This window comes from Notolepis coatsorum (assembly GCF_963971535.1).
Source record: "Notolepis coatsorum genome assembly, chromosome: 6".
NCBI lineage: Eukaryota > Metazoa > Chordata > Actinopteri > Aulopiformes > Paralepididae > Notolepis > Notolepis coatsorum.
The window spans coordinates 178,982,374-178,993,783 of NC_140170.1; the positions used below are offsets into that span (position 1 = coordinate 178,982,374).

Genomic DNA, 11,410 nt, shown 5'->3' on the forward strand with positions numbered 1-11,410 from the left:
CGAGGCGCGGAACTCTCGCGGGAGCGAGCCACGCACAGCCTTCAGAGCGAGGCTCCACAGTACCTCTCACTCGGCTTCTGGCCGGCTGCCTGTATCAGTTCCGCAACCGTTTCAATTTCCGGGGTAGGCCTGATTGGCCGAGACGGCCACGTGACGCGCGTGGCACGCCCCCGCGGCAGCAAGCGCGCTACTGCTGGAGTTCGCCTCGCCTTTCACATCGCTGCCGTTGGCGAAAGCAGGATGAGGCGAGAGCGTAGATTTCGCTGTGTATCATTTAATCATTTATCATTTAACATTTGAAAGGCATACATTGTTGTCATACAGAAGTACAGAATACTTTTATCCAAAATGCTTCTTACTGTTACACTGTTAGAGACAGGCATGCGTTGTTCATGGCACGGGGTACCACTCAGTGGTACCTCACTGAGTATTAAAGATTTGAGCAGAAGCGCGTGCACGCACATGCACGCGCTCGCGAGAACGCGCTGCGCTCGGCTCGGATCGTTGTGTTTACCTGCGGCGCTACCTCGCATTATCATAACAATAGCCGCTATAGGCTGGTGTCTTCAACCAGTCTGGGACTCTTTGTTCAACCCCCCACCCACCACCACTCACCCCCGGACAACAACACACTCTGCAAACAGCAGCAACCCGGGACATTCCATATCTACATCACAAACTTCGGGACTGAGTAGATAATTAATTAATCTTCTCTTTATTTTTATTATTTATATTAAAACTGAATCAAACCATAAACAAGGTTGCCTGTTGGGATGTTAGATCCTAATGTGAAAAACTGATTTTATATGTCTGCACTTTATGTGCTCATTTTATGCCTGTCTTAATTCTGTTGTGAAGCACTTTGAGCTGCAGTTTCTGTATGAAAGGCTATACAAACAAAGTGTATTATTGTGCGCGAGGGAACATATGCGCATGCGCGCGGGGCCGCGCGTGCGTGTGCGCGCGCGCGTGCGCGCGGCGTCATTATCCTGCGTGGCGGCTCAGCCCATAATAACAACGCAACGCTGGTTAGAGACTGTGCTAGACAAATGAATGACTAATTCGGTAGGAAATAACGTAACGTATGTCTGCGGGGTACAGTAAACGTTTCTCCCGGTACATTCTGAAGAGCACACCGCTGTATGTTGGAGAACCAGCGGTCTTCCGCTCCTCCTCACTCGAGTGAGAGCAAAGCCGTGCACAGCTCAGCCCTGTGTGAGACGCGAGGAGGAGATGGGAGTCCTTCCAATCGGAATATGTTGTTTCTTTACACATATGTTGGATTATGAATATGTCTTTATCAGTGTTGCGTTGTTATTAATTATGGACTGAGCCGGCACGCAGGATAATGACGCCGCGCGCACGCACACGCACGCGCGGCCCCGCGCGCATGCGCATATGTTCCCTTGCGCACAATAATACACTTTGTTTGTATAGCCTTTCATACAGAAACTGCAGCTCAAAGTGCTTCACAACAGAATTAAGACAGGCATAAAATGAGCACATAAAGTGCAGACATATAAAATCAGTTTTTCACATTAGGATCTAACATCCCAACAGGCAACCTTGTTTATGGTTTGATTCAGTTTTAATATAAATAATAAAAATAAAGAGAAGATTAATTAATTATCTACTCAGTCCCGAAGTTTGTGATGTAGATATGGAATGTCCCGGGTTGCTGCTGTTTGCAGAGTGTGTTGTTGTCCGGGGGTGAGTGGTGGTGGGTGGGGGGTTGAATCAAAACAGTTGTCAATTCGGAATTGACGGCTGTTTTGATTTGGCCCTTCGTTCGCCGTCGTTCACCTTTGGACGGCGGTGCACTCTGTGGGCAGCGGCAACTTGGGACGTTCCATATTTACATCACAAAGAGTCCCAGACTGGTTGAAGACACCAGCCTATAGCGGCTATTGTTATGATAATGCGAGGTAGCGCCGGGGCCGGGAGGCAGGTAAACACAACGAGCCGAGTCGAGGGCAGCGCGTTCTCGCGAGCGCGTGCATGTGCGTGCACGTGCTTCTGCTAAAATCTTTAATACTCAGTGAGGTAGCACACCGTGCTACCCCGTCCCATGAACAACGCATGCCTGGTCTTTATAGCTATGCTGCCAGGCTGGTCCGCGACCCTCCGTGCTGCGATCACCAGCGGGGAGAATATGCTCACGCGAGCGGCATCGCTGAGCTCTGGGTCTTATTGGGGCTTATGCCGCTCTCACTCGAGTGAGGAGGAGCGGAAGACCGCTGGTTCTCCAACATACAGCGGTGTGCTCTTCAGAATGTACCGGGAGAAAAACGTTTACTGTACCCCGCAGACATAATAAGCATATAAGCAGTGCTTACTAACGTTATTAGTTACGTTATTTCTGACCGAATTAGTCATTCATTTGTCTAGCACAGTCTCTAACAGTGTAACAGTAAGAAGCATTTTGGATAAAAGTATTCTGTACTTCTGTATGACAACAATGTATGCCTTTTAAATGATAAATGATTAAATGAGGGAAGGAGGGAGGGAGGGAGGGAGGGAGGGAGGGAGGGAGGGAGGGAGGGAGGGAGGGAGGGAGGGAGGGAGGGCGGGCAAGGCTCTGTTCTGGGGCCATCTAGTGGTTAGTATAAATCACCACATGTGCGTCGGCTTCCCTGGGAGTGTCCATGATTTACATTTCATACTGTAACCATGGATGTATTATAACTAACTAAGAGCTCTTACAATACCAGTAAGACCAGTAAAGTGCAGTGTAATTTAACTTACATATTATGTATAATATATAAATAGAATAAACAGTAAAGGTAGGTATGAATGTGCTAAGATAAAGATCTACTGTCTGCAGGTGATCTCTCAGGTTAATGATGATCGCATTGAATACAATATTTCACAAATAATAACATTCCAGTGAAGCACATTCCATTGGGTCTTTTGTTCTACTCAGACGCCCAGGCTGAGACAGAATACAACTTCCCTTGTGCTGCAGGTAACAAGCTGTACTTACTGTAATCAGCAACGGTTATGGATAGACTGTTGATATAGGTGATATAAAATATAGGGGCACCACCATTTGGTTTGTTATACTAGATCGAAGAGTTGACCAATTGGATTTTGAACGATATTGTAATTCAGAAGGGAAATTGTATTACTAATATAAACACAACGGTACACTAAAATAATAAATAATTTAAGATATGAAATACAGCAATAACAGGTAAAAGTCCTGTGATGAAGAATGCACTGATTTGTGGTGCTTCTTATTTGCCAATTTATGCAGTGACAGCCCCACCTCCATACCATATAAACACTGAACCCCATTAATTATACTCTAGGTTCTGTTGCCCATAGCCTACTGTACAAACTCTGTTGCCTATACTTAGTTTATACCTATTTACTGCCTTCACTGCCTACAGCTGCTTTACACTGTATTCATAACTATCTGCCTATAGTCTACACATAACACTGTATGATAGCCATGCACTCAGGTTAGATGCCAACCTCTTTTTGTCGTACTGTAGCCTACTTGTGCTGTATGATGAAAATACATTTGAATTTAATCAAATCTAATGTAATCTAATGTCCCTGATTAACAACTATTTACATCCTCTCACATTTCTTGAAATGTTATCATGTGTACATTAAAAGTTGAAAACCAATTCATAGATGTGTTCAAAATAGCCATATAATGTCTACAAAGTCAGTCTCCCATCCATTGTCTATGGAGCAGCTCCAAACGTTATACTTAGTGACGTCACACATTGGAGACGAGCTCGTGTTCACAAATATTGGTTGAACTTCCCCGGCTCATGGAATTGTCAGATCAAGAGCAATGTAGAAAGTGCAGACATAAAATTGTGACCAGGATGTCCTCAGAATTCATCAGTTCATCAAGAGGAGGAAGAAGATGAAGAGGAAAAAACTGCAACTAAGATATCATTTTATTTGTGGTTCATCATTGTGTAAAGATTCCTGATATTTTATGCTTTTGATGTCATGCTACCTATAGCATCTGATTCTGACAATGCAGTGCTTGTTTGAACTTGTATTAGAAAACATAAAACATGTAAGGTAGTTTGCCCTTATAGTGAGTATAGTTAAGGTGAGTTGAGACAGGAAAGACACCTTATAATCCAGGATTCTGTCATGAAGTGAGAACTGTTTATTTACCAGATCTGGGAAGCACTTAGTTACAGGCCAACAAAAGATTGGCTCACAATGATGGTACAGACGTTTTATAGGAAAGGAACATGACGTAGCATAAAAAATCAACCAATAAGCGTCTACAAAAATGAATAGGCTACATTACAGATAACATTGTCCAATAAACATAGCAAGAGGTGAATATATTTGAATAAACATAAATCCCTGTCCTTGATTGTCCCAAGATTTGTCAATGTTAATCATTTTATGTACTGTTTTGGCAACATGTGTTTTTCATCTGTCATGCCAATAAACATAATTTGAAGTTGAATTTGAGAGGGAGATGTATAGAGAAAGAGAGAGAGAGAGAAAGAGGGAGAGAGAGAGAGAGAGAGAGAGAGAGAGAGAGAGAGAGAGAGACTGTAAAAGTTCCCACCAGGAAACAGATGGGGTTTCCTGAGTCTCCTGATGAAGCTCTGGATCTGCATAATGAACTGAGCAGATCCGGTATCTAGCAGACGGTCAGTCCTGTAGACCAGATTCACCCTAGAGAGGAAAGAACAAAAGGATTAATAGAACAGAATAGAAATCCTTTATTTATCCCGAGGGACACTCAGCACTACAGAGCGCTCAGAGTAAACGGTAAACATTTAGGTAGTAAAAAACAAACGTCACAAATACGAATACAAGGAGGTGGATGAATGGAAACCAAAATAGAGGAAGAGTGAGTGGTGACCACGCCTAGTACTTTATAGTACGCCACTAAAGGGGCGGGGCCTGGCAGGTGGTGGGTGTATTTTGGTTTTATTCGTTGATGGAGTACAATAGGTACATGAGATGAGGTATCTCGGTATGGCTTAAGAGCGGGACGCGATGCCAATACGAAATATAACTACACAATACTCCACAACCATTGCTCCAATCATTGTAGAAATTATACATTTATACCTATGTCGAAATGTCAAGAAACGCATTTAATTTATTTTTGCAAATCCATCAGAAGCAACCATGTGGCCATAATATGTATTTCATAATTCACAATAAAGTAAATTAACATAGATTTGCATAAAGATAAGGCTACCCATGTTGTTGAAACATACCAAACCAGAAAGAAAGAGTATGGGTGCTTCTCCTGGAGAAAAATGTATCGCAGCTTGTTGTATAATTTTTTTTTTGTAAAGTTACTTAAGAATGCAGACTCTCCAAGTCGATATCTGACAGTGTAAAAGAAATCATGCAGTCAGTAAAGAAATGATTGATAACTATTGTGTTATAACACAGCTATTAACATCACTATAAACCTTCAACTATGGTGCACAAACTCAGTAATGAATACTGTTTCAGGTACCATTCAGGAATTATTACCTGTTAGACATATAATATAAACCCAATTAATGCAGACTGTAGTGGATGTTCCGTACATTTTCTTTTAAAGATAAGGAAAGTTTTTAAGAAAAGTACAAATTCTTACTTGTGCAGACCACACCAGCATCTTCACCATGATCACAGTTATGAGTGTCAAACCCTGGATGATCACACTGTTTTAAAGACATCTCTTCGCCTATACAGGCAACATCATCCATCCAGATAGGGCCACTGCCCTCGCCAAAGTGGGCCTTGGCTGGGGCAGACAGGGCTTCACCACAGTCCAGCTGTCTACACACCACCTTAGCGTCCTCCATGTCCCAGTTATCATCACACACTGTCCCCCATTGGCTCTCATGGTAGACCTCCACTCTGCCAGCGCAGGAGTTCTCCCCATCGACCAGTCGGTATTGGATGGCTGACAGTGTAAAAGAAATCATGCAGTCAGTAAATAAATGATTGATAACTAACTATTGTCTTATAAATAACACAGCTATTAACATCACTATAACCCTTCAACTATGGTGCACAAACTCAGTAATGAATACTGTTTCAAGTACCGTTTAGGAAATATTACCTGTTAGACATATACTATAAACCCAATTAATGCAGACTGTAGTGGATGTTCCTTGAACAAAAATTAAAAGATAGATGAATAAATACCAGTGTATAGAGGAAAGTTTTTAAGAAAAGTACAAATTCTTACTTGAGCAGACCACACCAGCATCTGCAGTATGATCACAGTTATGAGTGCCAAACCCTGGATGATCACACTGTTCTAAAGACATCTCTTCGCCTATACAGGCAACATCATCCATCCAGATAGGGCCACTGCCCTGGCCAAAGTGGGCCTTGACTGGGGCAGACAGGGCTTCACCACAGTCCAGCTGTCTACACACCACCTCAGCGTGCTCCATGCCCCATCCATCATCACACACTGTCCCCCACTGGTCCTCATAGTAGACCTCCACTCTGCCAGCGCAGGAGTTCTCCCCATCGACCAGTCGGTATTGGTGAAGTCGTAATCTGTAATCTGATGAAAGAAATCATGCAGTCAGTAAATAAATGATTGATAACTAACTATTGTCTTATAAATAACACAGCTATTAACATCACTATAAACCTTCAACTATGGTGCACACACTCAGTAATGAATACTGTTTCAAGTACCATTCAGGAATTATTACCTGTTAGACATATAATATAAAGCCAATTAATGCAGACTGTAGTGGATGTTCCTTGAACAAAAATTAAAAGATAGATGAATAAATACCAGTGTACAGAGGAAAGTTTTTAAGAAAAGTACAAATTCTTACTTGTGCAGACCACACCAGCATCTGCAGTATGATCACAGTTATGAGTGCCAAACCCTGGATGACCACACTGTTCTAAAGTCATCTCTTCGCCTGTACAGGCAACATCATCCATCCAGATAGGGCCACTGCCCTCGCCAAAGTAGGCCTCGTCTGGGGCAAACAGGGCTTCACCACAGTCCAGCTGTCTACACACCACCTTAGCGTCCTTCATGCCCCAGTTATCATCACACACTGTCCCCCACTGGTCCTCATAGTAGACCTCCACTCTGCCAGCGCAGGAGTTCTCCACCCCGGCCAGTCGTAATCTGTAATCTGATGAAAGAAATCATGCAGTCAGTAAATAAATGATTGATAACTAACTATTGTCTTATAAATAACACAGCTATTAACATCACTATAAACCTTCAACTATGGTGCACACACTCAGTAATGAATACTGTTTCAAGTACCATTCAGGAATTATTACCTGTTAGACATATAATATAAACCCAATTAATTCAGACTGTAGTGGATGTTCTTTGAATTTTCTTTAGAGATAGATGAATAAATACCAGTGTATAGAGGAAAGTTTTTAAGAAAAGTACAAATTCTTACTTGAGCAGACCACACCAGCATCTTCACCATGATCACAGTTATGAGTGCCAAACCCTGGATGACCACACTGTTCTAAAGACAACTCGTCGCCTGTACAGGCAACCTCATCAATCCAGATAGGGCCACTGCCCTCGCCAAAGCTGGCCCTGCGTGGGGCAGACAGGGCTTCACCACAGTCCAGCTGTCTACACACCACCTTAGCGTCCTCCATGTCCCAGTTATCATCACACACTGTCCCCCATTGGCTCTCATAGTAGACCTCCACTCTGCCAGAGCAGGAGCTCTCCCCATCGACCAGTCGTACATCTGATGAAAGAAATCATGCAGTCAGTAAAGAAATTATTGATCACTAACTATTGTCTTATAAATAACACAGCTATTAACATCACTATAACCCTTCAACTATATGGTGCACAAACTCAGTAATGAATACTGTTTCAAGTACCGTTCAGGAATTATTACCTGTTAGACATATAATATAAACCCAATTAATGCAGACTGTAGTGGATGTTCCTTGAACAAAAATTAAAAGATAGATGAATAAATACCAGTGTATAGAGGAAAGTTTTTAAGAAAAGTACAAATTCTTACTTGTGCAGACCACACCAGCATCTTCATTGTGACCACAGTTATGAGTGCCAAACCCTGGATGACCACACTGTTCTAAAGATATCTCTTCGCCTGTACAGGCAACATCATCCATCCAGATAGGGCCACTGCCCTGGCCAAAGTGGGCCTTGACTGGGGCAGACAGGGCTTCACCACATCCCTGCTGTCTACACACCACCTCAGCGTGCTCCATGCCCCATCCATCATCACACACTGTCCCCCAATGGCTCTCATAGTAGACCTCCACTCTGCCAGCGCAGGAGTTCTTCCCATCGGCCAGTCGTAATCTGTAATCTGATGAAAGAAATCATGCAGTCAGTAAATAAATGATTGATAACTAACTATTGTCTTATAAATAACACAGCTATATTAACATCACTATAAACCTTCAACTATGGTGCACAAACTCAGTGGAGAATTATCTGACGTTTTTCCCAATATATTTATCATTATTATCCTTGATTATTATCATGAGTAACATTTATTGTATACATTTATTGCATGAGTTAATTATTATCTGGTGCCGCGTAGTGCAGTGGTTCCCAAAGTCGGGGTCGCGACCCAAAGGTGTGCCGCGAGCAGCCACGGGAGGGCCGCGAGAAGATAAAAAAAAAAAAACGTTTTTTTTCTTCTTTTTTTTCAGGCCACTGAACTTAGAAGCAGGCCAGGGCAGTGTTTCTATTTGTATTCTAAAATTATATTCTATTGTATTCTAAAATGTGACTATATGGTTTTATATTAACTTAATAAATAAACAAAAATGAAAAATCTACTTATTTCAACGAACATTTCAAACTAAATAACAGATTATGCACATAAAACGCTGAAAACAACCGAAGCAACAATAGTATTTTAATGAGGCTATTATTATTATCATTATTATTTTGCAACAAGTTAGCCCTCTCATAAATAGCACATATAAATGAATAACTAACTTGAACTAACTTAATAGGATTGAAGTGATATTTGGCTTAAAAAATCGGCCGCCTGGCAAAAAAAAGAAAAAAGAAAAAAAAGCCTGAGGATGTGCATTGGGCCGCGGCTCTCTGACGCCTTATTTTCTGGGTCCCGGCCTGAAAAGTTTGGGAACCCCTGGCCTAGTGGACGCACTTTGGAGTACGTATTGCAACTCTGAGCAGGTAAGCTGTCTCTGCGCCGGCGCGTCGCGCTATTTAAGTGACACTCTCAGTCTAGACTGTAAGGTGAAAAGCCCTGTGGGCGAACTCTTGACTGGCCAACGCTACGTAGCATTATATGCACCGTTAATATCCGCATTTCTCTTTAATTCATATATCTAGTTATTAATTAATGCCGTTTGTTTTCCTTTCCTTTTGTATAGGTAAATAATCTATAGACTGACTAACGTCTGATTGTATGCTGACTGACTAAACGCTGACTGAATGTACATGCTGACTATAGACCAACTACATGCAGACCAACTAATGTCTGGCTACACTATCCAGAACCGGTTGCTAAATTGCAACCTAACTATCAACGAACTATCAACAGAGGCGACTTGGTTGAACATTACCGATACCATATCGACCTCTACTAACATTATCCACTAATGCTTGGATGTAAGCTACTACCAACTATCAGCTACAAGCTAACCCCTTGTTTAATTGACCACCTGGTGATTATTGTAACAAGGGATGAATTGGATGCAGGACATCAAGGTCCAAATAAACGAACATTCTTATAAAGTCCGAATAGTTTCTATGGTTTAAGTAAAGTCATTTCGCCCACACCCTTCCAAGGGGGATATCTAGTTGACTCATTAGACCTGTCTCAAACCCTGCCCCTTTTCTTGATCCTCCAATCACAGCTGTCGCTTACCTCTGACTTCCTCGTACAAACAAAGTTTGTACGAGGAAGTCAGAGGTAAGCGACAGCTGTGATTGGAGGATCAAGAAAAGGGGCAGGGTTTGAGACAGGTCTCAGTAATGAATACTGTTTCAAGTACCGTTCAGGAATTATTACCTGTTAGACATATAATATAAACCCAATGAATGCAGACTGTAGTGGATGTTCCTTGAACAGAAATTAAAAGATAGATGAATAAATACCAGTGTATAGAGGAAAGTTTTTAAGAAAAGTACAAATTCTTACTTGTGCAGACCACACCAGCATCTGCATTATGATCACAGTTATGAGTGCCAAACCCTGGATGATCACACTGTTCTATAGTCATCTCTTCGCCTGTACAGGCAACATCATCCATCCAGATAGGGCCACTGCCCTGGCCAAAGTGGGCGTTGACTGGGGCAAACAGGGCTTCACCACAGTCCAGCTGTCTACACACCACCTCAGCGTGCTCCATGCCCCAGTTATCATCACACACTGTCCCCCACTGGCCATCATAGTAGACCTCCACTCTGCCAGTGCAGGAGTTCTCCCCATCGACCAGTCGTAATATGTCGTAATATGTTATGTTATATGGTACTGTAAAAGAAATGTAAAAGAAATCATGCAGTCAGTAAATAAATTATTGATAACTAACTATTGTCTTATAAATAACACAGCTATATTAACATCACTATAAACCTTCAACTATGGTGCACAAACTCAGTAATGAATACTGTTTCAAGTACCGTTTAGGAAATATTACCTGTTAGACATATACTATAAACCCAATTAATGCAGACTGTAGTGGATGTTCTTTGAACAAAAATTAAAAGATAGATGAATAAATACCAGTGTATAGAGGAAGGTTTTTAAGAAAAGTACAAATTCTTACTTGTGCAGACCACACCAGCATCTGCAGTATGATCACAGTTATGAGTGCCAAACCCTGGATGACCACACTGTTCTAAAGACAACTCTTCGCCTGTACAGGCAACATTATCCATCCAGATAGGGCCACTGCCCTGGCCAAAGTGGGCCTTGACTGGGGCAGACTGGGCTTCACCACAGTCCTGCTGTCTACACACCACCTTAGCGTCCTCCATGTCCCATCCATCATCACACACTGTCCCCCACTGGTCCTCATAGTAGACCTCCACTCTGCCAGCGCAGGAGTCCCCATCGACCAGTCGGTATTGGTGAATTGATACTGTAAAAGAAATCATGCAGTCAGTAAAGAAATTATTGATTGAACTATTGGTCAATGCACAAACACACAGCTATTAACATCAGTTTAAACGTTCAACTATGATGCATATAATATAGGTATGCCCCGATCACGTTTTTTGCCACCGATACCGATCACCGATCGTCGTGAGCCATATCGGCCGATACCGATCCGATACCGATCGTTTTTGATTAAAAGAAATTAAACTGTATTTTATATACATTTTTTATTTTTTTTATAAAATATATATATTATATAATTAGACTTGTACTTGTATTATCTGCGAGACATCGCCACCACGCAACAAGCTCCACTGTCTGTGTGTACTCTAGTAGCC

At 42.1% G+C, this 11,410-nt stretch overlaps 1 protein-coding gene across 1 annotated transcript; it reads right to left on the reverse strand.

Annotated features, from left to right (window-relative positions):
• Positions 1 to 4,660: 4,660 nt before the first annotated feature.
• On the reverse strand, positions 4,661 to 10,951 carry LOC311229789 (scavenger receptor cysteine-rich domain-containing protein DMBT1-like; the record flags this gene model as incomplete). The annotated part of the gene is made up of 8 exons (XM_084315863.1): positions 4,661 to 4,665; positions 5,591 to 5,902; positions 6,191 to 6,517; positions 6,801 to 7,112; positions 7,395 to 7,700; positions 7,986 to 8,297; positions 10,113 to 10,445; positions 10,741 to 10,951. 8 exons carry the CDS (start codon positions 10,949 to 10,951, stop codon positions 4,661 to 4,663), a joined length of 2,118 nt encoding a protein of 705 aa, XP_084171989.1.
• Positions 10,952 to 11,410: the final 459 nt, after the last annotated feature.